The sequence below is a fragment of the Anas platyrhynchos genome, chromosome 29 (assembly GCF_047663525.1).
Source record: "Anas platyrhynchos isolate ZD024472 breed Pekin duck chromosome 29, IASCAAS_PekinDuck_T2T, whole genome shotgun sequence".
Taxonomy (NCBI): Eukaryota; Metazoa; Chordata; class Aves; order Anseriformes; family Anatidae; genus Anas; species Anas platyrhynchos.
In genome coordinates this window covers 4,820,295-4,848,197 of record NC_092615.1, presented here as the reverse complement: position 1 = coordinate 4,848,197, position 27,903 = coordinate 4,820,295, and the positions used below count along the sequence as shown (strand labels likewise).

At 59.4% G+C, this 27,903-nt stretch overlaps 2 protein-coding genes across 4 annotated transcripts; both read left to right on the top strand.

Annotated features, from left to right (window-relative positions):
• Window positions 1–2,554: 2,554 nt before the first annotated feature.
• On the top strand, window positions 2,555–12,455 carry LOC101790678 (AN1-type zinc finger protein 5). 3 transcript variants are annotated; one of them, XM_072029259.1, is made up of 7 exons: window positions 2,555–2,909; window positions 3,205–3,327; window positions 5,324–5,497; window positions 7,017–7,110; window positions 7,821–7,939; window positions 9,597–9,707; window positions 11,667–12,455. In XM_072029259.1, the coding sequence occupies exons 1-7, from the start codon at window positions 2,570–2,572 to the stop codon at window positions 11,813–11,815; spliced, it is 1,110 nt and encodes a 369-aa protein (XP_071885360.1). In that variant the 5' UTR covers window positions 2,555–2,569; the 3' UTR covers window positions 11,816–12,455. The 3 variants fall into 3 exon arrangements, with proteins under 3 accessions (XP_071885360.1, XP_071885361.1, XP_071885362.1); XM_072029260.1 differs by lacking the exon at window positions 3,205–3,327; XM_072029261.1 differs by lacking the exon at window positions 2,555–2,909 and having other exon boundaries at window positions 3,199–3,331.
• A 1,721-nt stretch (window positions 12,456–14,176) lies between these two features.
• Window positions 14,177–21,260, top strand: ABHD17A (abhydrolase domain containing 17A, depalmitoylase). Its single transcript, XM_027472058.3, has 5 exons — window positions 14,177–14,389; window positions 15,522–16,016; window positions 18,103–18,297; window positions 19,163–19,342; window positions 20,261–21,260. The coding sequence occupies exons 2-5, from the start codon at window positions 15,703–15,705 to the stop codon at window positions 20,484–20,486; spliced, it is 915 nt and encodes a 304-aa protein (XP_027327859.1). The 5' UTR covers window positions 14,177–14,389; window positions 15,522–15,702; the 3' UTR covers window positions 20,487–21,260.
• Window positions 21,261–27,903: the final 6,643 nt, after the last annotated feature.

Sequence of the window (27,903 nt, the reverse complement as noted above, 5' to 3'; positions counted from 1 at the left end):
CTGCGAGGGATGAGAAACCAAACCTCTGCAGGGCAAGCATTCAGCTGACAGCCTGGGAGAGCCCTGGGGTGCAGCAGGGCTGCACCCAGCTGCGGACAGCATGGAGGAGGAGGGAGAAAGCTGCACAGAGCAGCCTGGGGATGAGAATGGGGCACGGTCCCATGGCTTGGGCTCCTCATGGGGCAGAGCTTTGCCACCGTCCCCAGAGCCCCGCGCCCTCCCCGCGCTCAGCAGGAGCCAGATGGAGGCACATCCTGGCAGCACCGAAAGCCACGGCAGCGGAGCAGGCTGGGGAGATTAATTCTGCTGGGAAAACAAGCTCAGCAGATGCTGCCGAGCGGAGGATGCGTGCGCAGTGTGTGTGTGTGTGTGTGTGTGTGTGTGTGCACATGCGTGTGCTACAAGCACGTACATGTGCAGACGTAAGTGCTTGCGTGCGTGCTCATGTGCGCTGTGCAGCCGAGCTGCTGGCCTCAGAGAGGCAGGCTGGGTATTGGAAATTTGTCCTCGTCCTTTCATTGTGCTGCTTTGATAACAGTGATAATTGGCTAGAAATCAATACTGTTTTGCTCCTCGATTCTGCCACCCCGTCTCTCCCAGCCCTCCCCTCCCTGCACGCCTTGCTCCCTTAGGTGGAGTGACATTTCTGTGCTCTGCGCAGTCATTAGGTAACCCCGAGACTGGCCTTGGGGGGGGCTGATGCCACCCGACAGCGGGCAGAGACAGCAGCAGTGCCAGGCAGGGGGTGATGCTCCAGCAGCGCGTCCCCGTGCTGTTGGTGCCACAGCGGTGACCACAGCGGGTCAGGGGACAAGGGGAGGGAGGGGCAGGGAGGGGACAGGTCCAGGCTGGGTCAATCAGGAGCCCACTGCGGCCTTGAATATGAAAATAGCACCATGAGGAAATATGTAACAGCTCCGCTCACTGTGCCCCTTGCTCTCTGCCCTTGTCCCTCTGGCCAGGTGCCCCTACACCCTCCTTGGGGTTCCTGCTCCCACCCCAGGCTGGAAGCAGGGGGCTGGGGGGGGGGGGGGTTGAGGGCAGGAGGGGAGATGGAGGGGGTGAGGGTGGGGGCTGTGTCGGTGCGTGGGTGCCCACCTTTCCGTGGGAGCCTGGTGCCACCTGGTGGCCAGCACGCCCTGGCCGTGGCCTCTGCCTCGGCCTCGGCCTCTTCCCCGGGTCCCCCAGCAGCTGGGGGGGCTCGGGGTGCTGCCCCGGGTGCCCCCCACCCTAATCTGTCCCAGGAAGGGGGTGGCGGCTGCTAGACTTGCTGCTCGCCCCAGCATCTTCCAGCAGCTCCTGGAGGGACCCAGCACAGCCCCTTGCTCTCATGTTGGTGCCGGGGGCTGCTCGATTCGTGCTTGTGCAGACCCCAACGCCAGTGTGGGTCCAGGGGGGTGCACCCCAGGACATGGCTGGGAATGCTTGCACAGGCAGATGAGGGACAAAGCATGACTTATTCAGCCCTTAAAAAAAATAAAAAATCAATCAAACTGCACCCACAGATGCAGGAAACAGCCCCTTAAGGTTTCCTGGGTGCCCGGAGCCCCAAGAGCATCCCCAGGGCAAAGCCTGGCTTTGGTTAACTGAAGAAATGCAGTAACACCGTGCCAGTGCCCACATAACCCACAAACGTTTTTGTAGCCCCTGGGACAGGGAAGACAACCAGCCCTTTGGGCAGCAGCTGACCTTAATGGTGGTTTCTCAGGGGTTTTGCTCCCCACTGCTTGCCCAAACGCCCTGCCTGGCACTTTTTCCAAGTCCAGTCATTTGCAGGAGGCACCCACAAAGTCATGAACACAAGAGCATGGCTAGGGAGGAGGCTGCACCTTGGGCACCAGCTCACAGATGGACCAGCCTTATAGTGAGATGTCGTGACAATACCCAAGCAGAGTTTAAGAAAAAAAAAAAAAAAAAAAAGGTTCAGAGAAGAGCAGCAGGGATGATTTGCAGCCTGCACAGCCTGCCTTGCAGCTGGAAACCTCCAGAACTCGGCTCTGCATAGTTCACTAAGGAGCAGTTTGACCACCATTGCCCAGTGCCTGCAGAGGGAAGAGCTCTCCTACTCCGCTGCTTTTTCATTCTGCTGACGAAGCAGAACAAAACGTGGGAGATGGCGGCTGGCAAACTCCGAGGGGTTGATTGCAGCCGCTGCCGGGGCTGGCAGGTCCACGGCCTGTGCAATGGAAGCGTGGCTCTGCAGCATCATGCTGGGCCTCAGAGCACCCCGACATCCCCGTCTGTGTGTGAAGCAGCAGCGACACGGCCTGTTTGGGACTAAATGATCTCTGAATTAACTTTGTGTTAACAATGTCCATGTGCAGCGGGCTCCCCACTCCCAGCTCTCCCCCTACAGCTGGGGCACCATCAGCTGTGCCCTGGCCCCATAGCTTTAGGGCACAGAGGTCCCAGGCCCTTCTCCTATAGCCTGTGTCCGACTGCGTCACAGAATCACGGAATCATTGGGGCTGGAAAAGCCCTCCAAGGCCACCTGCTCCAACCATCGCCCTGCTACCAGCCCCTGCAGCAGGGCCTCCCAGACCCTCACAGCCAGAGCAGGGGGGTGCCGATGGGGTGGCCCCAGGGCCCTTCCCTACAGCGGGCATCACCCACGCCCGGTGCCAGGAGGTTCCCCAAACCGATAACCGCGGGTCCCCAGCCCTGTGCCCGGGGGTCCCCAGCCCTCCCCTCCGGCCCCGTCTCCCCGTCCCGTCCCGTCCCGTCCCGCCCGGTCGGGCCCTCCCCGGGGGAGGGCGCTCGGGGGCCGCGGTCCCTCCGCCGCGCCCGCCATGTTTCGCGGCCGCCCGCCCTGCCCGCCGCCCGCCTGAGCCTCCCGGCGGCCGCCCCCGGCCCGGCCCGGCCTGGCCCTGCCCGGCCCGGCCCGGCCCGGCGGCCGCCCGCCTCCGCCGGTGAGTGCGGCCCGGCCCGGCCCTGCCCGCAGCCTCCGCGTAGGCCGCGAAGCCTCGGCCTCGATTTCTGCGGCGAGCCGGGGAGCGGGCGCCCGGCCCCGGCTGCGGGCGAGCCCCGGGGAGGGCCCCCCCCCAGCCCTGCCCTGCCCACCCCCCGGGCCGGCGAGGCCGCGGGGGCTCCACAGCGCCCTGCGGGGCCTCCCCGCGGCGGGCCCCGCGCCAACGGCAGCTGCTGGGGTCCCGGAGGGGTCCCGAGCGCCGTGGCCGTGACTCGGGTTTGGGGTTTCTCTTTCAGGTGGGGGTCTCGGCCCCGCACGGGCAGCTCGGGGCGGCCTCGGCCTTGGAGCAGGGAGCGGCTCAGCTGCGGGGCGGCTTCCTCGGGGCGCCTCTCTGAGCGGAGCGGCGGACGGGAGGCCCGGTGGGTGAGTGGCCGGGGGATTTGGGTGGCCCAGGAGCGGGGTTAGCCCTGGCTTCTGACGGCCTTGAGCTGGTGCCGCCTCCAGGCTGCCTGGGGCTGGCTCGTGGACGGAGCAGCAAAAGGGGAAGAGGTCAGATCTCCCCTCGGGTTCTGTATTTCAGTGGGTTTTGCAGGAAGGCTACGTGCTGCTTGCGACCATCTGCGGGCTGCCCGTGGATGGCTAGGTAAGGCAGCCTGCTGAGGGGTAGCTAAACCTGTCAAATGTAGCAGCAATCCTCTATTTCTGTCTCTAGGGTCACTCAAAATTAGAAACAACCTATGAAAATCATTCTGTGAGTGGTGGTGGTTGCCACCTGGTTGCAGTCGCAGGGATTCAGCCTTTCAGGTTTGCTCTGTGCTAACCACAACCTTTGTGCAGCCTGGCCAGGGGAGCTGAGTGCGGAGGAGGCTCCTGCGGCTGCTTGTGCTGAAGGAGAGGTTGGTCTGGATTGAGGAACCCCAGGTCTGGTAACGGGAACACTGGTCCGAGCTCTGCAAAGGAAACCCCAGTTGCAGAGCTGAGATTCCTATCGCACAGCTGAGGACAAGGAGGAACAAAGCAGAGCTGATTCACTTCCTTCCCACAGGAGCGCTCCTGGGGGTTGTTATTTTGTGATCCTGTCACCTTATTCCTTTTGCAGAGCAAGTTTTGTGGGTGCGTGAAAGAAAGTGGCCGAGTTAGTTGTGAAGCTGTGGATGCTTTGTGTGTCTGCTGTGCTGGGAGAAGGAGGCACGCTGCAGGGAGCTCCTCAGAGCAGCGCCTCGTGTCTGCTAGGGCACTTCCAAGCGAGAGCCACCTGTGAATATCCACGTCCCTCGTCCTGTGCCAAAGCTGGACAGGCCACGGCCACGTTGTTCGCACAAAGGGACCAGGCCGGGGAAGCTGGCTCTGCTCTGCTTCCTGAGGAAACACGGATGAGGGAAGGGGGAAATCCTTGCTGCAGAGCTCTGGCACCCAGCTGAAAGAACTCGTCCTGCCACTCGGGCTGGGTGCTGTGCTCCTTTTTGTCTGGTGTAAATCTGTAGTGCTGGGGCACTGCTCGGTGCTACCCTGGAAGCAGGATCTTGCCTGCAGAACAGTGCATAGTTCCAGCTACTGATGATGTTTTATGTTTTATATCTCTTTGTTCCATCTGATTTTGTTTTTGTTTTTCTTTTTCTTTTTTTTTTTATTGCTGGGAGTTACTGCTTACGGTTTAGAGAGTGCAGTGCAGTCTGGCCATATAAATGCTGTGCCACGTGTGGCTGGAAGGGGTCAGCTCCTGGGTATGTAGGCAACAGCACGGGATGCAGAGAGTAAGATTCATTTTGAAAGTAGGATCACGATTTCTATTGTTCCTCTTAGGGAGGCGTTCCAGAACCGCACCTTATTGATGGAAAGAAGCCTTATTCTTATTTCCAGCCTAAATATAGAAACCTCTGGTTCTCCTTATCCAGCAGCATATGTCAGGAAACACTTTAATATGTCAGACATGAGAGTCAGTAGGTTCCTTTTGAATCACTTGCATCATCTTCCTGAGAATTAAAAAACGAAAACTGTCTGGTAGTGAAAATGAATGGTGCTGAGCACAGACTGTAACTAATTAACCTGGATGCTGGCCGTTTGACCTGTATTTGTTGCTCCGGTGTTTGCAGGAGTCATTAGTCATGCTGTGATGGCACTTGCTACATTTGAGAGCGGATCGTCCAGGCCTTATGTGCGTATCTTACAGAGAGTTTAGCAAGCTCTGTGGTTTGGAGGGACTCCTGTTGACTTTTCAGGCTTTGTGGCAGTGGAGTTGTGTATTCTATCGCTGCTTACAAGCCCTCTGTAGCTCAGGGGGCTCGGATTGCATTGTTGTGTGCATGCAGGAACCAGGCTCTTGGGATCCTTTGTGCTCCTTCCTGATCAGCTGCAGTATACAATGAACTAGTTCTTTGACCCTAACAGCTGTCTCATTTTCATTCCTGTTTTTAGCTTGGTGTCTTGAGGGAGAAAGAATGGCTCAAGAGACGAATCAAACCCAGGTGCCTCTGCTGTGCACCACTGGCTGTGGATTTTATGGCAGCCCCCGAACCAATGGGATGTGCTCCATTTGCTATAAGGAATTTCTGCAGAGGCAACAGAGCAGTGACCGGATAAGCCCATCAGGTAGAGCATTTTTGTCCAAGAAATCTATCTTAAATAAGTGCCTGGATGCAAACTGTGTTCGAGCGTGATACTGGTATTAGCCACCAGCAGATTGACCCCAAAAAAACTCTGTTCCTTGTAAGAGGGTTGGTTGTTCTCTTCCAAGACCCAGCTGTTTGTGAAACCCCGTCTAAGTCAGCACCTTCCAGTAAACTGTAAAACTTCACTTGCCCTAACAGTGGCCCAGATTTATAACTATTACCTTCTCCCTGAGTTCTGTGGTGACTGCTGGAAACCATGACCCTCCAAACCATTTGTTTGGTCCCTCCAAACAAACGGAATTTTATTTGGCCTTTTGAGTTTGCATAATTTTCTCAACAAGCTTGATAGGGAAAACCAATGAAATAAAAGCTTTGTTTCTGGCAGCTAAGCACAGCTGACATATCAGTGAGTTGGGAAGAAACCAGGCACACAGAAGGGGTGTCTTAGCATCAGCAGCAGGGTTTTTTCTTGCTGAGAGTCTGTGCAGATGCCCCCTGTACTGACTTTACAACACCAGTGAGAAATGCCTTCTGGAGGTCTCTAGTTTTGTTCCTGAGCATAGTAATGGCGTTGCTTGAATTACCCACTCAAAATGTATATCAGCTCTTGCTGACAAAGGATTAATCACAGATCACAGAATTACAGATTACAGAATTTCTAGGTTGGAAGAGACCTCAAGATCACCAAGTCCAACCTCTGACCTAACACTAACAGTCCCCACTAAACCATATCCCTAAGCTCTACATCTAAACGTCTTTTAAAGACCTCCAGGGATGGTGACTCCACCACTTCCCTGGGCAGCCTGTTTAGATCCTTGAATGACATAAAACAACACGGTTCTATTGAGGCCAGTTCTTTTCAGCAGAGAGGGATCTGGTTCTTATACTTAAGAGAAGTAACACTGGATTGGAGGGATGTTGGTACTACAACTCTTCTATTTATACTCATAGGAGAATTCTGCTGATGATGAGGCATTTGCTTTGCAATGCTGAAGGAAAAGAAGGGAAATCAAAGAGTGCCAGAGGTGTCATGGGTGGCTGAAGTCAGATTGTACCAGATGTTAAAAAAACACACAGTAGTGGAAGGTACACAGCATATAACTGCTGCAAATAAACACTCACCCCTCGAAAAGGAGCTAACAGATCCTGAGGAGCTGAGCAGATCTCCATAAGTGAGGTCTTCGGCTCTCAGGAAGATGAGCAGCTCATTTCAGAAGGTTGCTCTGATCCTGATTAAGGAGCCATTCCTGATCTAGTGTAAGAATAGCTGCACCGGGTCATGGCGAGGTCTATTTGGCCTGGTGTTCTGTCCCCACAGAGACCTACACACAAGAATAGGGGAGCTGGGAGTGATCCCAACCTGGCTGTGCCCTGCCAGCTTCTGCTAGAGAGCAGGAGGTTTAAGCCTGCTGGAAATGCTCCATCCTGCTTTCTCCTAGCACCTGAGGAACTTGCTAACATTTCTAAAACTTTTCTGAGATTGTGATCTTGTTTCTTAGCAGCCAGTGGTCCCAACAGCAGCCCCATGGCAGCAGACTCGATTGCAGGGCAGCATGCAGAAGGAGACTCCACACCTGAGGATGTGAAAGCCAGGTAGGGGCGTAGTCTGAGGGGGTCTCTACAGCCGTGATACAAACCAACCCTGGGACACAAGGGGTAGGCTCTCATCCTTTGCATGGCCAAAGAAATCTGTACAACAGGCTGGATCAAACACAGGTCACTGTGACCCTGGTTTAACTGGAGGACTGAGATGTTCCTGACGATGATTACTGGTTCAGAGTCAGGTACCAGAGGTCAGTAGTAAATTAAAACCCCATAGTAAACTGGTTCTCTTACAGCCGGTGCTCTGTGTCCATCACTAGCTATGTTAAACTGCTCAGTTTCAACTCAGTCCTAAGTGAAGGCACCTGGTGATGATCCAGTCTGGGAGCTGCGAGAGCAGAATTAGGGACCTCAGTCATATTTGATAGGAAGGAAGACACTACTACTACTTTTTTGAGCTCTCCCATTACATTACAGTCATGACTCATAACTCTGTTTCCTTGGCCTTGGTCTTGTTTGTGGGGCTGCTACCTTGGCTTTGAGATATAGTTGGGTAGAAAAGGAAACTGAGATTATCACACATTTGTGCCTATAAAGAACTTTGATCCCAAGTGTCAAGGGCATGTGGCCTACTGTACTCCTGAGCTCCCTCCAAGTATAATGAAACTAAGTTTATGAGCTGAAGATCTCTCCTGCCTAACTGTTCATCAAGGAAAATATTTGTGTTTGCTCTATGGTTTGTTCGTTGCAAATGCTCCCAGTGCTCAGACTCCTGTGACCCATCAGATGACAGCCATGAGCATATCCAGAGAAGAAAACAGCAGCGAGACGGAAGGGTTCGTCAAGACAGAGGAAGGCACATCAGCATCTTCTTCATCAGGTAGACTGATTGGTTTGGCCTTGCACAAGTTAAGATGACACCAATCTAGCAAGTCAGTTTCAGCAGCAAGCACAACACTGGCCAGGGGATGGTTGTTAGCCACTGGCAGTGAAGGTAACAGGGAGAGAAAACTCTGCCCCCGAGGGCAGGCCGAGAGATTGCTTCGTGGGCTGAGTGCTGAGTGTCTGCCAGCCCTCAGCTTGCTGGCAGGAGGATCATCTTCCATGACGCCTATCTTAGTGAATGGCAGGAAGCCCAGAGCGTCCCACAGCCTGCTGCATGGCTGCTGTCGGCTGCACGCTGCAGGGCTGTGCCAGCTCTCGAGGGAGGAGCAGAGATGGATCCAGTGTAGTGCTGGGAGAGGAGCTGAGACCCTGGAGCAGTGTTTGTGATGGTGGCCAAGGGCAGCTGGTGGCCCAGGCGTCGTGCTGTGTGATCGGAGGCATCCCTGCTCCTCAGAGGGATGTAACGCTGTCAGTCTGTTTGCAGAGAGGATACGGGGAAGTGGTAGGGCAGTGTGGGTGTCACTGGCCAGCAGGACACATCCTCTGGTTGATCTGTTACAAGGCAAGACTTCATGCTGCAGCACAGCTGTGACCAAGCGACATTGCATTGGAGGCACCCACCTTTAGCTAAAACTGACAGTTTGCTTGTGTACAAAGCTAAAAAAAAAAACAAAAAACAACACAGGGTTGTTAGCTGTTTTAAAAAAAAGCAACAAAGGCTCCAGTCACTGTGTGTGATTGTGCATTTTTTGTTTGGTAATCCCTTGCTTGCAAGCCCAGGAGACAGTTTACAACAGGCAAGTGAGAGACTGTTCAGTCAAAGAGAGACTTGAAAGAGCCTGCCCCTCTCATCTGGTTGTGGGGTTACTAGAAAGTTGTTTAGGGTCAGATCCACAAAGCTGTCTCTGTCTCTGTTGGTCTCCTTAGCCTGGTTTTCAGCGCCATGTGCGCTGCAGGTGTGTATCTTCTAGCAGCTGGAGCTCCTCCCTCCTGTTGACTCTAGCCTGCTTAGGTGCTGTAGGAAATCCTGCTAAGCATCAGTGACCTTTAACAATCTGGCTTTCAGAGCTCAGTTTTCCTTTTGGTAGATTAGAGACAGTGATGAGTATCTGTGCAAAGCATTCTGAGACCTACATACGAGGAACACTTACATAAGAGTCAACAAAAATAATTATTAGTACTTACAAGGGGTTAATTTTTTTTTTTTTTAAACAAAGATTAACTCCAGGCTCAGATGTGCACTTGTATTACTGAACATCAGCTAAGCTGACTGTCTGTGTGCATTCTTAGCCCACAGCAAGCACCAGGTAATTCTACTTAGCATTACCTTTTCTCAGCATGAGCTAAATAGCGTCACGTTACCCGATGTATGCCTTAGCTAAACCTTAATATCTTGGTGGTGTTTCTGAGTCTTGGATTTAGGGAACTGAGAAAGAACATGAAGCTGTGTGAGGCACACAGATCTCTGTCTGTGGAAGAAGACAAACCTCAGTTAGGGGTTCGATGTCTGCAGGCTGTTAACTGTCGGGGCCAGAGTGTGCAGGTGGAGGTGTTTGTCTGGCACAGACCCAGAATCAAGCAGCTACAGGAATAAAATGAATGTGTGGTGTAGTTCATCAAGACAGGTAACAAAACCCTGGTCTTTGTTTCAGGTACTCTCCTCGAAACTTCTCAGAACACAGCTGAGAGCAAGACATCTTCAGAAAAACCAAAACAGAAAAAGAATCGCTGCTTCACGTGCCGGAAGAAGATAGGGCTGACTGGTAAGACCCTGACTGTGAGGAAACCTGCCTGCAGCCTCAGCAGTCGGGTTTTGTAGCCCTGCAAACAGATCACTTCGTGCTGTGATGCTGCCTGAGTTCAGAGGGCTGGCATGGGTCAGTGCTTGGAGGTACCCCTCCCAAAAGTATTTCACCTCTGCAAGACGTGGTGCCATGGGGCAGGTGGGAAGAGAACTCTGATCTGCAAACAGAGCTGTCCCTGGCAGTAGCGTGGGGAATCTGACGCTCGTCATGGTTTCCCTGCCAGCCCTTGAATTCTGGGTTGCAGAACTGGATGGAGCAGTGTCTGTGGGGTTATTTCTGCTGCTTGGCAAAAGCTGTTTGCAGAAGCAAAGGCAGTGCTCACTGTCGATCTGATTCTGCTCCTGTTCGAATCAGCAGTAAAACCTTGGTGATACTGATATGAAGGGAGTTAGAGTCAAACTGAAAATCCCACTCTAGGACTCATCCTATTTGTTCAAGTTGCTTGACTTGTGCCATTAGCTTTCTTAGAGCAGGGTGGCGCTGAGCATTGAGCCTGTAAAGCCAAATAGCGAGAGGTGCTGCAGTGGTGTCGGGTGGCTGGTATCAATTGTAGAATCACTGGGAAAACTGGCCCTGGAAGGAAATTCGTGAAGCAGTTAACTTGCCTGCAATTTGTTAATAAAAACATAATTCCCCTAAACAGAGACTCTTGGCATTTAGTTTTCCCTGGCAGAAGTTAACCTTAGCGCCGTGCAGGTCACCCTGTTCTAGCAGAGCTCTCTCCTCTTTAGCCTCCTTAGTGCGTTCAGCAGTCAGCAGCTGCACTTGCACTTGTGCTTTCATTGATGTAAGCTGCTTTGGCAGAGTCCGGCCCAGAAGGTTTGTCCAGCACCTGGCACTTCAGAGCTTGGAGATTTGAGGGCACTGTCATAGAATAAGTGCAGGTTTATAAGGCTGGGACTGTAGGGAAGGCAATGTTTGGTGTTAGATGTAGGAAAGTGGATTCTGTAGTTTTAATGCCCCCTAAGCCCTTTCCTTCCTTTTGAGAAGCTGTTGTTGAAGCAACTGCATCCTTAAGCTGCAGAGTACGGCATAATGAAGTTATTTTGTGGCTGTGCATAGCCTTCAGATCTGCAGGGAGGATAGATTTCCTGGACGGGTGTTTCCTTAAGAGCTTCAGGCTCAGAAGTCACTTCTCCTGTAGGAATCAACTTGCAGGGAACTCCTGAGAATTCAAGGCATTTAGGATAAAACGGGTTTTCTCAAGCAGGTGTAAACTGGCACCTCATAGCCTTGTGTTTAGGATCTGTACAGCCTGTAGTTGCTACAAGGGAGAGCGTGCTTCACTGCTGGCACAATGGGGAGCTGATCTGTGCTGATCTGTGCGGCAGCAAATCCCTTCCCTTCTCCGTGCCTCAGTTTCCCCATGTGCTGTGATAACAGTCGCACTTCTGGACAGCACTGTGTCTAAGTGAAGTGACTAAATTACAAATTTTTAAGGCCTAAACAGCTTGAAAGTGATGCTGATGAGGTCAAGGTTTTGCTGCTCACCACCTCGCTGCTGGCCAGTCCAGGTGCTGCTGCCGTGATGCTCTGGAGGGCTCGGCTGCGGCTGCCTGCTCACGGCCTGGGCTAGAAATCAGGCTCTCTGCAGTCTCCTGCATATTCCTTGTCCCTGGGGAAGGAGGAGAGCAGCTGCTTGGGGAGCTTTTCCCACTGCTGTGGCAGCTGGCCCTGCCCGGAGCACGTGTGTGCTCACAGCAGCCCTGAGAGCGGCTCAACCAGAAGAGACCAAAACTGTGGCCCAAGATCGTGCCCTACCCCAGCTCCCTCTCGCCCAGGGAGGACACAGACCCCCCCTCACTGGCTCGGCCTCCTCTTTCTGTGTTAGTGGAGCTTCACGGTGTAGCAGGAGAGGGCTGAACCCTGCTGGCTGGTGACCGATGTGGGTTTGTCTCTGCTCTTCTTCCCCCACAGGCTTTGACTGCCGCTGCGGGAACCTGTTCTGTGCCATTCACCGGTACTCAGACATGCACGCCTGCCCCTATGACTACAAGGCAGAAGCCGCTGAGAAGATCCGGAAGGAGAACCCCGTCGTCGTAGCTGAGAAGATCCAGAAGCTGTGAACGGGGCTGAGCGGCGCGAACTACAGCCTGGTGGCCTGGTGCTCCCCCCGTCCTCCCAGCCTCCCTCCTCCTCCTCCCAGCCCCACCAGTGGACATGGGGATCCAGCAGCACACGCAAACCAGCACCTGGGCAGGGTGGCTCCTTGCACCTCCTTGGCAGAAGCATGGTGTTCCTCCTCTCCCCGCAGTCCTCCAGGGCTCAGCCGATCCATTTCTGCCCAGCTCCCACGAGGATGACGGCCCTCACGTGCTCCACGTGCCACCTTGGCGCTCGTCTTCTGCCGGGGCAGCGCGTGGGCGCAGGCAGCAGCGCTCAGCCAGCCCGTCCCCCCCAGCCCGCGGCTCCGGGCCCTGCAAACTGCCCGGGACTCGTGGCTGGAGCCCCTGAGCTGCCCCCGGACTTCCCTCCCTCTGCCCCACCGTCTCCTCTTGCAGGACGCAGAAGGGGAAGCTGAGGGTTCCCAGCAGCCGTCCCACCCCTGCCCGCCGAGCGGTGTTTGGTCTCAGACGCAGAAAAGCGGATTCTGTAGTTTAATGCCTCCTAAACCCCTCCCTTCCCTTTCAGAAGCTGTTGTTGAAGCAACTGCATCCTTAAGCTGCAGAGTGTGGCACAGTAAAGTTATTTTGTGGCTTGCCGTGACACAGACACCCTCCAGCCACAGGTCAGGACGTGGAAGCAAGCACTGCTCCACCTGGGGAAGGGCGTGCAGAGGGCTCTGGGGCAGGCACAAAGTCACAGGGGGGGTTCTGGGGTGCCCAGAAGTGCATAGAGAGGCTCCGGGGCTTTCCAGAAAGCACATGGAGAGCCCTGGGGAACACAGAAGGGCACCCAGGGGGCTCTGGGGAGCTCAGAACCACACGTGGCAGCATCTGGGGAGCACCAAAACACACACAGAGGGTTCGGGGGGGGGGCAAGGAAGGGGCAGGGGGGACACCAGGGCTCCGCTTTTGGGGAAAGTGGGGCTGGGACTGCCAGCTTCCAGCTCTCACCAGCACTGACGTCCTGATGGGTCCCGGGGGCAACAGCAGCCTCTGCCCCGCTTCAGCTGCCCCTTGCCAACGTTTTCCTCAGGTTTTACTTCACCAGGGCGTGTGAGTGGCGGCACGTTTTAGTGCTGGGATGTGTCGGGGCTGCCAGAGCGGCTCCGTGCCCTGGGGTTTGGTGTCGTGCTGGCTGGGAACGAGCCTTGGCACTGAGTGAGCCCCACGGGAATCCTGCCTCATTTGTGCCTGGGGAGATTTCAGAATTTCACAGATTTCAGAATTTCACAGGTTTCAGTGCGGTGTGGAGATCTCAGGGTCTGCCAGTGGGCGGGGGGAAGCACAGCTTGGCTCCCCTGCCTGCACCAAGCACCAGGTATCGCCCCCACCCCTCGGGTCGAATTTTCACAAAGTTTATGCGCCCCTGGGGAGGGAACGGGGCTGGAGGGGACAGGGAAGGCCCTGGGGCAGCAGGGCAGACACCAGCTTCCCCCCACCTCCCTTTTTCTATTTCCTTCCTTGTAGAAAGTACGAGCCTGGATCTATGAATACGAACACGGCCTCATTTGCTTGGATGCTGTGCGAGATTCTCTGTGGGCAGGGGTTTCCACCTGGGGTGGCTCGGGGCTCTTTGGGGGCGGTGGGGACACCGTGGCCGTGTGCCTGCCCTCGACACGCCGTGCCTCAGTTTCTCCACCTCCAGCAGCAAGTGGGGGGCGGTTCAAGCAGCAGCCCTGGTAGAAGCAGTGGGGTTGTGCAGGGCCTTGTGCTGCAGGGCTTGGAGATGGGGTCCAGGTGATGCTGCAGTCTGGGGGGACAAGGCCACAGGCTGCGAGGAAACCCCCAGGGTTGGTTTCCTGGCCCCAGGAGCACCCCTCGCCTCCATGGTGCCCAGGAACGGCAGGACCCCTCACTGCACGCTCTGTGGGGTGCAACCCCATCCTGCCAGGGCCTCCCTGCTGCAGCACAAGCAGCGGGGCGTGCAGCACCCCCACAAGGAACAGAACAGTGCAACGTCCATGGGGGCCCTGCAACTGCTGCGGGGAAGCAACGATGCGGCACAGGGAGGAATGCAGCAACACAGTGTGTGCACGCAGCCTGGCTGCACTGCAGCTCAGTTGCATGCAGCCTGGTTGCACAAAGCGGTTGCACGCAGCCCGGTTGCATGCAGCAGCTGCACTGCAGCCCGGTTGCACGCAGTGTTTGCACGCAGCCGTTGCACGCACCCCTTGCACGCAGCGCGCTTGCAGCACAGCCCCGCTTGCACGCGGCGGTTGCAGCGCGGGCGCGCGGCGCTGCCCCGGCAACGGGCGCGCGGGCGGCGTGGGCGGGGCGTGGGCGTCACTTCCGCCGCGCGGCGGTCGGCGGCGGCAGTGGTGGCGGCGGGCGGGGCCGGGAAGGGGGGGGGGCCGCCATGCAGCGCCGCCCCCGCCTCGGCGGCCCGCAGCGGCCGGCCCGGCCCGAGCCCGAGCCCGACCGGCCCGGAGGAGGCGGCCCCGGGGGGAGCCCCGAGCTGGGCTGAGCCGAGCCCGGAGCCTGGAGCCCGGAGCCCGGAGCCCGGCCTGCGCTGCGGCGGAGCCCCGGCATGTGCAGGTAGCGGGGGGCGGGGGGGGCTTGAGGGGGGGCCTGGGGCTGAAGGGGGGGCTCAGAGGCTGAAGGGGGGGGGTCGTGGGGCTGAGGGGGGGCCCTGAGGTTCAAGGGGGGGCCCTGGGGGGTTACCGGGGGGCCTGGGGCCGCTGCGTGCTCCAGGAGAAGCCGGGGGCCCAGTGACAGCCCCCTCCCCCCCCCATTTTCCCCCCTCAGCCTGGGGGTTGTGTGAGGAGGGGGCACGGAGGGGGGGGGGCTGGGAAGGCCCCGAGCAGGACCCGGCCTTGAGCCCCCAGCGCCCCCGCAGCACCACGCGGGGGTGGGGGGGGTCCGGCTGCGTCTGCGGCCACCTCACAGACCCCCCCCCCCCCCCCACAGCGGGGTGCTCGCGTCACCCCCCCCCCAGCTGCAGTGACACAGGTGAGGGCACGGCCGTGGGCGCTGCCGCCTGCGTGGGCACCGGGCACCCCCCGGTGGTGGCCACCGAGGTGCTCAGCACCCCCCCACCCCCCCCTGCCGTGCCCAGCGTGGGGCTGCGGTGTGCAGGGTGGGGGGGGCCCGAGTCCAGCTCCAGGCAGCGGCGTCCTCGTCCTTCTCCTCCGAATATTTCTGTGCCTCCCCCCACAGGCTGCAGCCGCCCCCTCCACCCTTTCCTCCTCTTTCCCAGCCCTTCGGAAGCAGATGGAGCGAATTCCTCGGGGTGTGGGCTGCTCTGACATTCCTCAGCCGCGAGCCTGTGCCCGAACTTGCAGAAAATAGTTGCTTCCCCCCCCCTTCTTCCCCTGCCTTATTCAGGAGTTTTGCCCTCCAGCCACACACGCGTGCCAGCACCCGGGGGGGGCACCAAGGGACCGCGGCCTTTGTGGCACCAGGCGTGCGATCCCGCGCTGCTGTCCCCCTGTCCTCGCCTCCCCGGCGTGGGCCAGCGCGAGGACGCCGCAGATCCCTGCGGGGGTTGCGGTGTGCGATGGGGGATGCTCAGAAAGCACCGGGGGGGGGGGTGGTTTTGGGTGCGTGGGGCGGGAGGGTGTTACACGTGGTGGTGCGTTGTGTGGGCGAGGGGCTCACGGGGGCTGGGTTTGGTTGTGTGTGAGCGCACCGCGAGCCCCTCACTGCTGGCTGGCTGTCCCTCCTGCAGGCTGCCAGCGGACAGACGGATGGCGGCCGCCCCCCCCAGACCCACGGCCCTCCAAGGACTGCCGGCCACCCCGTGCTGCTGGCAGCTGTGACGAGGACGGGGCCTCTGCCGGCCGCCGCCAGCCCCTGTCCAGCTCGCCTCCTCCCTCGCTGCTGGCACGCTCGGCTTCCAAGCCGCCGTCATGAACGGGCTGTCGATCAGCCAGCTCTGCTGCCTCTTCTGCTGCCCCCCGTGCCCCAGCCGCATCGCCGCCAAGCTGGCCTTCCTGCCCCCGGAGCCCACCTACGCCGTGGTCCCCGAGCCAGAGCCCGTCGGCAGCACCAGCACCGGGTCCCTGCGAGGCGGCGCCGCGGGGCGGTGGAAGCTGCACTTGAAGGACCGGGCGGATTTCCAGTACTCCCAGCGGGAGCTGGACAACATCGAGGTGTTTGTCACCAAGAGCAGCCGAGGGAACCGCATCGGCTGCATGTACGTCCGCTGCGTGCCGGGCGCCAGGTGAGTGGTGGTGGAGGTGCCAGCCTGGCGCTGCCGTCGGTCTGACCCTGGCCAGGTGGACACTGGGCTGCGGCGGTGCTGGAGGGCTTGGGGCCGTCCTGCTCGGGTGGCAGCCTCCCTGCCCCAGCCTGACCCAGCGCCTTGCCGAAGGAGCTGGCCCTGCCGCGGGGCTTCGGAGGCATCTGACGGCATGGGTGAGCTCAGCTCTCAGAACCTGTTTGGCTTGTGGCTGAACTGGGAATGGCACTGAGCAGGTCGAGGGAGCGAGTCGAGGCGCAGCCGAAGGCCACAGGGACCTCGGCGTCCCCTCCTGGGTGCCGGCGTTCCCTGGGCCGCCCAAGAGGTGTCCTCCTGATGTCACGCCGCTGACACAATGCTCTGGGTGCGTGCCCAGCCTCGGCATGAGGATTGCACTGAGCGCAGGGCGTCAGCATGAGCCCTCGCAGGCTGTTTGCACGTTTGGTCTAATTTGCTGGGCATGTTTGATTTTGTAAGGAGAAGAGCAATAGGGGTGAAAGCCAGGAGGGATTTAGGCACAACTTGCCCCACGTCATCCTGCACGTCCGTGAGCTGGGAAGAGCTCGATGTGCAGTTGCTCCATCGGGGAGGGAGGACGTGACCGTGCTCGTGATGCCCCTGCCCTGCACAGTGGCCGTTTCTGATGGCGTGGGGTCAGCCCCTGCACCTCCCCCTCATGGAGCTGCCGAGGGGTTGGGGGTCTCCCTGCAGGCGGCGGAGCCAAACGCCTCGGGCAGAGCCTCCAGGAATTCACGGCAGCTTCCTGGGATCCGCTTGGACAGCTGGTGGGGGGCAGCGCGGGCGTGGGGTGGGGATGGAGACCCCCCCTGGCTGGGCTGGGCGTGTGGCAGCTGCTCCCCGAGCTGGCGGCACTGTGGGGCTGTGGGGCGGGTTCAGGTGGGGTGGCTGTCCCCCGGGGATGTCTGCTCCAGCCCCGTCATCTCGCAGGTCCCCAGAGGGAGGAAGCTGGCGGCAGGATTGCTCTGCCTGCGCATCCGGGCTTTGGCGCCGTCCCCCCAGCCCGCGGAAGTGGCGCTCGGTGCGGGGCTGCAGGGAAGGGGCCGGGGCCGGCTTTGTCCCCACGTCGGGGCCGCTCCTCCAGCACCCAGTGGCTCAGGCTGAGCAGCGCGCCTGGTTCCTGGGGCTCCCCGAGCCCTCTGTTGCCATGGTTTAGCTCTGGTGGATTTCAAGCTTTTTTAAAATTTTTTTTTTTAGTTTCCATTCCTGGGTGGAGGGGTTGGATTCCCTGGGGAGCCTTGGCTGCTGGCGTGGCAGCGCCGAGGTGTGCTGCCCCCCGACGTGAGGCCACTAAGTCTAAGTGCTTACAGCCCGGTCTGGAGGGTGCAAAGCCAAACGGGAGCTCGTTGTTGCTCAATCATCTAAAAGCAGAAGCGAGGCCTTGGGTCCTGCCCTTGCTGTCCTCTCCGTGCCGTTGTGCTGTTTGTCCCCCTGCTCCTGCCCTGGCAAGGTCACCAACCATCGGGCGTTGCTCAGAGGAGCCAAACCGGGGTGGCTGGGCTGGGATGTGAGGGTCTGACCTGGCCGCAGGCATCTGTCACTGGCTGCGAGGGCTCAGCAAGGAGTCTCCCCCCCAGCAGGAGAGAGCCAGGCTTCCATCAGCACGCTATTAGTGTTAATTTTTATGATTAACATTGTTTTTCCCCTTATGGTGGAAATTTTTTGCGTCTTGTCACTCCCACAATTCACTTCTCTCCCAAGGTCTGGTATCTTGCCAGGCTCAGGAGAGAAAAAAAAGCTGCTGTCAGAATCCTTACTTTAAATCCCCATTGGGCAAATGGCCCCGAATCCTGAGCTTTCTACCAAAAATAGGCTCAAAAACTTCAACAAAAGCATCCTGCCCGTGGGCTGCCTGTTTCCACTGGTAGCGAGCCCCAGGCGGTGAGGGAGGTCGGGGGCATCTCTGGGCTCGGGCCGGGGCTGTCGCAGGGACCTTCTTGTGGCCCTCTGGGTGCTGGGGTTTGGCTTTCGGTCTCCACAGGGGGTGTCCCGGGTACCCCAGCAGTGTCCCCAATTAACCCTCCGTGCCCGTCTCACCCCGGTGCTGCAGGTACACGGTGCTCTTCTCGCACGGCAACGCCGTGGACCTGGGGCAGATGAGCAGCTTCTACATCGGGCTGGGCACCCGCATCAACTGCAACATCTTCTCCTACGACTACTCGGGCTACGGCGCCAGCACGGGCAAGCCCTCGGAGAGGAACCTCTACTCCGACATCGACGCCGCGTGGCAGGCGCTGCGGACGCGGTGAGCGGGGCCGGGGAGGGCAGGATGAAGCGGGCTCGGGTCGGGAGGCAGCGCAGGGTGCTGGGTTTTTAGCACCGTGCTTGCGCCGTGTCTCCAGGCTCCCCGGTGCGCGTGGGCGGCCTGCAATCGCCGTCTGCCACCGCTGCGCTGCGGTGACGAGCGCTGAGGTGTCCCTGGTGGGGGTGCGTGCAGCTGCCGAGGCCGCCAGGAAAACCCTGCGGGCTGGAGCTGTGGAAAACAGGAAATCTCCTTGAGAGGGGCCCAGGCTGCTCGGAATGGGAGAGGGGGGAGCGGAAAGCCTGCGGGCGGGGGCACCCAGAGCTGTGGGGATGCTGCGGGGTCTGGCCTTGCTCTGGGCGGCTGCCTTGAGGCTCGCAGGGATGGATGCAGGGGTTCCCACTGCTGGCACAAGCCGTGCTCTGTCGTGCCTGTGCCGAGACCTGGTGGGAGCTGGGCCTGGCTTGCAGTTTGCCCGAGGTCTGGCTGCTGCCCTGGGGGGCTGTGACCCCCCCCCCTGCACCCCGCTGCCAGCGAGGCTGAGCCCTGACACCCCCACAGCTCACCCGGCAGCTCTGGGTCCGTGGTGGGGACAGCCCCTCCACCTCCCAGACAGGATTATCCCCGGGTTGGTGCTCCAGCTGGGGAAGCTGAGTGCAGCTCTTAATTAGCGCTAATTGCTACAGCATTAGCAGGCAGCTGGGGATGCAGGGCAGCTGCTTTGGGCACAGCCTGGAGGAGCTGGGGCTGGCCCCGCTGCCTTCCCTCGTTTTCCACCCTGCGTGTGCTGTGGCCAGAGCAGGCGACTTCTGGTGACGTGATTCTGCTGCCCGCCACGTGGGCGCTGAGCTGCCCTCCCCTCTCCTAGGTACGGGATCAGCCCAGAGAACATCATTTTGTACGGACAAAGCATCGGCACCGTGCCCACGGTTGATCTGGCTTCCCGCTACGAGTGCGCTGCCATCGTGCTCCACTCCCCGCTCACCTCTGGCATGAGAGTCGCCTTCCCCGAGACCAAGAAGACCTACTGGTTCGATGCCTTCCCCAAGTAGGTGGCCTGAGGGCGAGGGGCTGGGGCACGGGTTCGCCTCTGGAGGGGGGCAGTGCCTGGACCAGCTCTGTCCTCAACACCAGCCCTGACCACAAAGGGGTTATGGGGAAAACTGGGGGACCCGTTTCCTAGGATAGCCCTAAATGTGCCCATCAGGATCCTCCTGCCTTGCATTTAGGCCCCTCAAGGGGGATCGGTGACCCTTTCTGCAGTTGCTGTGCCACCTCCTGAGGACCACACTGTGTGTCCCCCCCACATCCCCTGGTGGCATCACCTCGCAGCCACCCTGTCCCAGTGTCTTTGCCCGTCGGCGCTGGGGCCATCCCCCTGGCACCTTCCTGCACGTCACAAGTCCCTGAGGGGTCTCTGGGACCTGTCTCTCCCTCAAGGGCAGTATTTTGGGCTCCTTCCCCTGCTCCGAGGAGGGCTGGGGTGGTGTTTCCAGGCAGGCCAGGCTCTTGCTTTGCCTCTCCCTTGCAGCCAGGCCAGCGGGGCCCGAGGGACTGTCCCTGAGCTGGAAGCTGTGGCTGGGAGCCACCAGCCCACGCTCTGCGTCCCGACGGCCTCGCTCGGCCTTTGTGTTCTGGGCCTCGGGGGCCGTGCTGAGAACAGCCTCACTTCCCTGCCCTGCAGCACGGCACGGCTGATCCCGCTGTCCCGCAGTGGTTTCCCTCAGCCCTGCCTGGGTCCCGTGGGGCTGTTGTCACTGCTGTCTGGCCCTTGGCTGTCACGCTGGTGGGGATCTTGTCCCAGAGTGTTAGCGGCAGCTCCGCATCCCTGCACTCTGCTGTGATCAGAGAGCATTTCCTGGTGCCTTTCCCTGAGGGGCTGTTTCAGGGGGCAGAAGGAACAGGGGTGCCTCGATCCTTGTGCTTACCCTGTCTCTCGTCTCTTCCCCACCCCCTTTCTTGACAGCATTGAGAAGATCTCCAAAATCACCTCTCCCGTCCTCATCATCCACGGCACGGAGGACGAAGTCATCGACTTCTCCCATGGCCTGGCGCTCTTTGAACGCTGCCCCAAGGCCGTGGAGCCGCTGTGGGTGGATGGGGCCGGGCACAATGACATTGAACTGTACAGCCAGTACCTCGAGCGCCTTCGGAAATTCATCTCCCAGGAGCTGGCCAGCCAACGCAACTAGCTGCGGGGTGGGGAGCGGGGCGGGGTGGGGGTTTCTGCGTGCACGTCCGTTCTCCCAGCGCCCCCCGGTCCCTTCTGCTGGAGGTGCAGTGAGTTTGTACAGCCTCAGCCTCGGGAGGTGGCTTGAGCAGGCGGCACATTTCCTGTAGGACGTGGGCTCAGCTCTCCTCCCTCCCTGCGTCAGCCCCGGCGCTGCTGGCACCACCAGCCGGGCTGGCAAGAGACGGCAGCTCGCTCCTTCCCCCCTCCCCGGACAGACGAGAGCCCACCCTCCTGATGGCGAATCCTCGGCTTCGGACACGTCCTCGTCCCCTCTCCTAAAACAACAAACTCTCCGATTACTCCTGGCTGCTCTGCTGCTCTGACTATAGCAATAAGGCGAGTTGGAGAGGGGCTGGGCCGGAGGCAGCAGCAGGGTGGGAGCCTGTCCGCCCCCCCCCAGCGTCGCTGCGTGCTGTGTGCCCCGCTGCAGGACGGAGGAGGTGGCAGCTCCTGCTCCCGAGGGAGCTTCTGGGCCTGGAGCTGGTGGTGGCAGCAGGGTGCCTGGTGCTTGGCTCTGGCTGGACAGAGCTGCCTCTCCAGGGGGGGCTGGGGATGCATGGAGGGGTGCTCTCTGCCTTGCCCCCTGAGCTCTGGCCCTGCTCTGCCTTCTCGGAGTGTTCCCTGCGTTCAGGTCTCCCCCTCTGACACTTCTCCCCTGCCCCTCGCTCTCGGTTCCCTCGGGGAGCGGGGTGAGGAAACCGGGCACCAAATAAAGAGCTGAGGTTTAACATTTTACCTGCGTGCACCCTTCCGGGGGCTCCTGGGGCTGCTCCCCCTGCCCCAGCCCCACGGTTCCAGCCCCTCTCCTTCCCCCAGCAGCCGATGCCTCACCTGGGTTGTGCCTGGACGTGTCCCCAGGGTGGGGGGCAGTTGTGGATCCCCTCCTGGGACCACCCTCAGGTCTGTGAGGGAAAGCGGGGGCAAATCTTGTTTGTGATGGGCTCTGCTCCCAGCCGTGCCGCTGACTGCACGGGGACCCCTCTGATTTCAGGTACAGCGAGGGGCTGTGGGGTGTGCACTGGCCACGGGGATGGGTGTGTGGGATGTCCCCCTCCCTCCTGCCTGGGGATGGGGCTGTTTTGCCCCACACAAGGACACAGCACTCAGGTTTGTGCTTTTGGGGTGCGATCACCTTGGGATGAGCTGGTGGAAGTGGCTGAGGGTGTTCCCACACATCCCTCGTCGCTGGCTCAAACCACAATGGCTCGGGCTCTTCTGCTGCCAGCGGGGCCTCAGGGGCCTCCTGGGTGCCATTTCCCCGCTGTGTCCCTGTCCCCCTCCTGTCCCCTCCTGTCGCTCATGTGAGGAGCGATAATCTCCTTAAGCTGCACTCAGAGGGGCCTCGTGGTGGGGCCTTGCTGTGGGCCCACACTCGGAGCACTCAAATGCCCCCATTGTTTGGGGCGGGGGGCACAGGGGTCCCTGCTCCCCACGTACCCCTTGGCTGCCCCCAGCACCCCTGTGGCATCCAAAGCCACGTCCCCTCTGCAGTGCCATGGAGGTGGGGGGACCCTTCCTTGGCAGTGGGACTGCAGGCACTAGAGGAGGATTTGGGGGGCAGCTTTGGGTTGTCTCTCCCCTTCTGGGGGATTTTGGCAGCTGGGATGCCCGGGCTCTCCCTGAGCGTCCCCCAGCCTTCACCTCGCTGCGTGGCTGCGACAGCCTCGGGCTCACACGTGTGCTGGAAGCCGCCGCGGTCGCCTGGCCCCGCTGCCCCCAGCACCCGGCAGTGCCACCAGCCCCGACCCCGATTAGCGGGGCTGGAGCAGCCCGCAGCACCCTAATCCCGGCACAGAGGCGTTTTGTTCGCACCGGGTGTATTTTTATCCTCTTACTGCCGCCTGTTTCCTGTTGAGCCGCGGATGCTTTGGAGCGGCTGCATCGCCGGCGGGACGTCTCGCAGCTGGCGGTGGGGTTCGGGGGGACACGAGGGCAGCTTGCGGTTGTATTTACTGCGTCTCAGTTAAGAAAAAAGCAAAAAGGCAGAAAAGTTCAGCTCGATCCATAAAGTTTAGACCCAGTGGGGGCTCCCCTGTGGTTTGGGGGATTTCTGGGGCCGGACCCTTTGCTGGTCCTGGTTGAGGGGGCTCGGTCCTTACACAGGCCCCAGGAGGGAGCTGCAGAGACCCCAGAGTGCCTGAGCCAGACCCACCTCAGGGGTCCTGGGCCCGGTGTCCCCCATCATTGGGGCCACAATGGGCTGGGAACCACTGGGATGTCACCTCTGTCCCTGCTGTTGGTGCCATATATTGGGAACACCGCAAGGGGAGGGAAGTGGTGGGATGGGGTCTGGTGCCCAGGAGGTGCTGCTGGGGGACCCAGCCAAAACCTGCAGGGCGTGGAGGAGGCAAAGGGCAGAGTCAGGCCTCCGAGTGCCCAGGTTCCCTCCTGCAACCTCAGCACAGAAGAGGGGACAGGGCAGGGGTCCCCCTGGGCCATCTGGAATCCCCCAAGCCTGGAAGCAAACGCGGCTCCTGCTCCCATTGCTGCAGTCACGGGCACACAGCTGGGCTGGGGACTGTGTGCGTCTGTACACGTGGGTGTCTGTACTCGTGTGTACGTCTGTCTGTCTGTACCTGTGTGTGTGTCTGTACTTGTGTCTGTACCTGTGTGTGCAGGGGCTGTGGGAGGGGACACCCCGGATACCTTGGAGCTCCTCGGGGGACAAGGACAGCCCTGCTGGGGCACCCCAGGCAGGGGCACGATGCCGGTGCCGATGGGGCTGCGGCCCAGGCTGGGCACGGAGGACCTGTGGCTCGCTGAGTGACCGGCCAAGAGGGGTTTAAGTCTTTTGGGACATAAAGGAGCCTTTTGATGGCCGGGGCCTGTGTGCCACAGTCATGAGACCCCGCTCACAGCCCGAGCTCAGTCATGGGATCCAGGAAACTGAATTCAAGCGTCTTAAGGAGCTTTTTTCCAAGCTCTGCTCTGGTTTTTCACGTGCTTGTCATATGAACAAGGACGGTATAAAAGGGCAGCGGGGAAGGGTCCCATCTGCGCTGGGGCTGGGGACTCAGGAAGGCGTTGGAGCAGGGAAGCCGGGGCGAGGGGCTCTGCGCAGCGCCGGCTAAGATGGAGGGAAGGGGAAAGGGAAGGGAAGGGAGAGGAGAGGAGAGGACGCGATGCTCTGGCAGCAGCGCCTGGCTCTGCCCCACCAGGTGAGTGGGCAGCGAACTGGGGGCTGGCGGGGACAGCAGGGGATGGGGACAGCGGTGGCTCTGGGGGAGCAGGGCCCACCTGCCCCGGGGCAGCAGCGCTGCTGCGAGCATCCTGGAGCAGAGACCGGCCCTGGGGAGAGACGACGGCGGTGGCAGCGCCGTGTCATGGGCAGGAGGGACCTTGGGGTGCAGCTGGGGCAATCCCAGCCCACACTGTGGGGGGTGGTGGGGTCCTGGGGGTCCCTGGGGTCCCCCTGTGGCGGGTTGTGCCTGGGCCGGGCCTCTGCGGGTGTGCACCCACGGGGGTACCCACACAGCTCGGCACACTCCCGTGTGTGCTCTGTGTGCCTGCAGATGTGTGCACAGGCATCCGTGTGAGCACAGGCAGGGGAGCACAGCGGCATGCACACCCCTGGGGGCACACACACACCCCCGGGGGCACACACACACACACACACACAGTCCCCCCGCTGCCTTTTTCAGGGGCACACTCCTCACCCCCTCCATGCACACCCACACACTGAGGTTACATGTGCGCGTCCCCCTGCCCGCACCCCAAACCGCCCCCCGGGCAGAAGCAGCGCTGGGGCCGTTGGCTGGCACTGGCCATGGGCTGGTTGCCGCTTCCCATGGCCATGGGTTTGGGGATCCATCGGCTCCCCCAGGCTCCTGCCCGCTTTCCTCCCCTCCCGGCTCACTTCTCTCCTCCCTCTGCAGGAGCGCGTCCCATCCCCGGAGGATTGCGGGGCCAGCGGCCCCTCGCCCCCTGTGAGCTTCCCTTTGTCATCCTATGCCTGAGCGATGCCTGGAGGCTGGGACGGTGAAGGGAGGCCCACGGGCTGCCACAGCCCTGCCGCGACGATGCCTGGACACGGTGCATGCGGGACCAGGGAGCCGGCGGGGCTGGGAGCACCCTGGGGGCTGAAGCATCTCCTGTAGGGCTGGGGGCGTCCTTGGGGGGCTGGAGCACCCCTGGGGTTGGGGGGATGCAGGGCGGGGGGTGCCAGGATGGGGGGGGCAGGACAGGCATCGCCCCACACACCGAAAAGCTGGTCCCTGCGAAGAGACGACCCTGCAGGAGGAAGTTTTAGCAGCTCTGAGAAATCGCCTTTTCTTTATTATTATTATTTTCTTCTTCTTTTTTTATTTTTACTTTGTAAACTTTATAAAGTCTTTGGTGGCACATTTCACTGGGTGTCAGGGCCTGTGTTGGGACAACAGGGAATTTTCCATGTGGATGTGGAGAAAAGGTGACAAACTTGCGGTGCGGAGCAGAAACAAAACCTGCCCTGGCGGTTCCATGTTGGTGGTGACACGCAGTAACGTGCGACAAATGGAGATCTGCAACACGAGAAGCATTCAGTGACCAAAATACGAAGATTTCTGTTTGATACTTTTTTGGTCTTTTTCCCTCAAAAACTTCATAAAATTCACTCTGCTCCTGAAAGTGAGATTATTTTGGGTGGGAAATAGGGGGGAAATGGGGGACCAAGTGCCTGCTGGGGCTCCAGAGACCCTCTCCTTGCAGGAGGTGTTTTGGGTGCTGGCACCCATGGTCCAGTCCCATGCTGCGGGGCTGAGTGTGGCAGAAGTTTGGGACTGGGTTCCAGGGGGGGACCCGGCCCCGGTGGCCTGGGGAGGCTCATCCCGAGACCCCACTGGCAGGGCTGACCCCGCCCCGTCCCCACAACGGGGCAGCCCAGGCTTCGTAATGGGATGGAAACCTGGGACTGGGTTTGGGGAGCCCAAATTGGAGGGTGCAGCTCTGGCACCCAGGTTCCCTCTTCCCATCCCAGTGGGTGCTGAGGCATTTGTGGGCACCCCGTGCATCCCATGTCTTTTCCCTGGAGGTGGGGTGGCTGCGGAGGCTGCCTGGTGCCTTGGCCTCCCCTGCAAATCCTCTGGGCCAAGCCAGGAAAATAGAAAAGGGGGGATTTGGAGGGCCAGGGATGGCTTTTTGGCAGCTTTTTCCTCTGCAGGGCACGTCTTACAGGGCTCGAGGCTCGCAGCTTTGCAGTTTTTAAAAGAGGTTTGAAAAAAGGTTTTAAAAAGAGGGTTGAAATGGGATGGGGAAAATGCAAGCAGCAACCTTCCTTGAGAAACAGGGTAGTGAAAAGGTGTGAAACCCCTTCCCGTGTCATTTTTAAGCCAGTACTTCTAGTTTTGCAGCAAGGCTTTCAGTTTAAAAGCTGGCACACACGTCGGTCTGTCTGTCCCAGCCCTGTTCCTTATTTAAATTAAATCAAATCAGGGTATTTTGTGAGGAGGTGGGAGCACTGGGGGGGAGATGGGGTCACTCTTGGGAACCCAGTAGTTGATCTGGGAATCCCTCAGCAGCGTTGGAGGAACTCTTCTGGGGTGCTGAGCCCCCCCAAAAGGTGCTTGCCCCCCTCTCCCTCTGCCCTGAAGGCGAGTGCCCGTTTCCATGTACCTGGTCTGACTGCGGCGTTTGTGCACTCAGAGGAGCTGAACCAGCACCATCACGTACACAAGTGAGGGAAGAGACAGCCTGAATCGATTTGGGTTCGTTTTTCCACATGGGATCCTGCAGGTCTGGGCAGAAATGGTATATTATAGTATTTTGTATTATTTTGTCAGCTTCTAAGTTGAGTAAACTTGGGGCAAGAATTATAAGGCAGGGAAACAACATTATTCAGTGTGTCTGCATATGCGATGTTCCTGTATGGTCTTCTCTATTAGAGCTGATGTTATATAAAATGAATTCCTTTCTCATAAAAATAAAAATGCTGTCTTTTTTTGGGGGGGGAAGAACAGCTTTCTTTTTTAGTGCTCGTGAGAGGCAGAGAGCTGGCTGGCAGGAGTGTGCGTGGGGATGCTTGGTGTGAGCACTGCCTGGTACCTTGTAAAGCACTTTGTGTTGGTGGCGTGTTTCTGCCCGAGGCAAGCTGCTATCCCCCGGTGTTTCCACCCTCCTGGTTTAAAAAATATGTCTATGCAGTTGTTGTGTTTGTCTGAAGCAGCGCTGAGAGGAGCCCTCAGCCCACATGTGCTTGTGTGACTGTTCCTAATGGGTGCCACTTGCTCCAGCAGCGAGGGATGGGGATTACCAGAAAGGATTCCTTGCTGCCAAAAATAACCAGGTTTGGGGGGCAGAAATCATTTTCTAAATGAACCACCTGTGTTAAACTTTTGGAAAATCCCAACCCTGCGTTTTTTGACTATAACTGAAGAGTCTGAAAGGGAATGAGGTATGCGGTGGTGCACGTGTGCTTCCTTCTGCTGGGAGGAGCTTTAGCGATGCTTTTCGTTTATCATTCAGGTTTTCCAAAGCCCTGGCAGTGCTGGGGCACGGGTCTCTTGCTCAATTCTCCCCGTGCTTTGGGCAGCAGCAGGAGGTGGGTTCCTCCCTCACCTTCAGCACCTGGGTTTGCTCTGCTGGGATATTGGGTGTGGGGGGGTAACATACAGGAAGGATCATTGAAAATAAAAGTTTTTTTGTTTCTTTAAGATGCCTTTGAAACATGAATTCTGTCATCCTTCGTTTGTCCTTCCTTGGGGCCACGAATTCCTCCTGCCACCAGCTGAGGACCTTTCTCCAGCCATCCAGCTGGCTCCCTGCACCTCCCCAGTACTTTCCACCCTGTCTCCTATCCTCGCTTTCACGTGGGACGAGGCTTTCCTGGTTTCCTTGTCTCTGGTTTCCTTGTCCTGGTTTCCTTGTCTCTGAACCGTGGCTCCTGCCTGCACCCGGTGGGATTTCTCCTGGAAATCCCTTCGTTTCTTGCTTCATTTCTTGCTGTTGTCCCAGCCTGGCCTCCTTTGCTGGGGATGCAACGGTCCCAGGGCGGGATGTGGGCAGGCTCCTTCCTCCAACACCTCAAAGCCGAGGCCGTTTTGGGGGCTGTGTGGAGCTGGGATCACCGGGCACAACCCCTGGGACCCCAAAGGACCACCCCAGAACCGCACCGAGCCGCGTCCCAGCGCTCCCTGAGCTGCAGCAGCTCCGTGCCCCAGCACCTCTGGGTTCCGACCCCTTCCCCGTCCTCGCCCTGCCGCTGTCCCCAGCGAGCAGCGCCCCGCTCCCGTCCTGAGGGAGCCGCAGACCCCCACGGCCCCTCAGCGGACAGCCCCCAGCCCTCCCGCTCCCTCCCCGCCTCACGCGGCCCGGCCGCCATTTTCCCCCCGCCCCTTTTCCCGCCGGGGCCCCGCCCGCCATTTCCCGTCCCCTCCCGCTCAGGCGCGCCGCGGGCAGCCCGG

Bases quoted from the DNA above. Each gene is read 5' to 3' on its own strand.
- LOC101790678 (XM_072029259.1), top strand. From the start codon at position 2,570: ATGGGGTGGCCCCAGGGCCCTTCCCTACAGCGGGCATCACCCACGCCC. The intron at 2,910-3,204 runs GTGAGTGCGGCC...TTTCTCTTTCAG, and splicing joins GCGGCCGCCCGCCTCCGCCG to GTGGGGGTCTCGGCCCCGCA. The intron at 9,708-11,666 runs GTAAGACCCTGA...CTTCCCCCACAG, and splicing joins GAAGAAGATAGGGCTGACTG to GCTTTGACTGCCGCTGCGGG.
- ABHD17A (XM_027472058.3), top strand. From the start codon at position 15,703: ATGAACGGGCTGTCGATCAGCCAGCTCTGCTGCCTCTTCTGCTGCCCC. The intron at 18,298-19,162 runs GTGAGCGGGGCC...CCCCTCTCCTAG, and splicing joins TGGCAGGCGCTGCGGACGCG to GTACGGGATCAGCCCAGAGA. The intron at 19,343-20,260 runs GTAGGTGGCCTG...CTTTCTTGACAG, and splicing joins TGGTTCGATGCCTTCCCCAA to CATTGAGAAGATCTCCAAAA.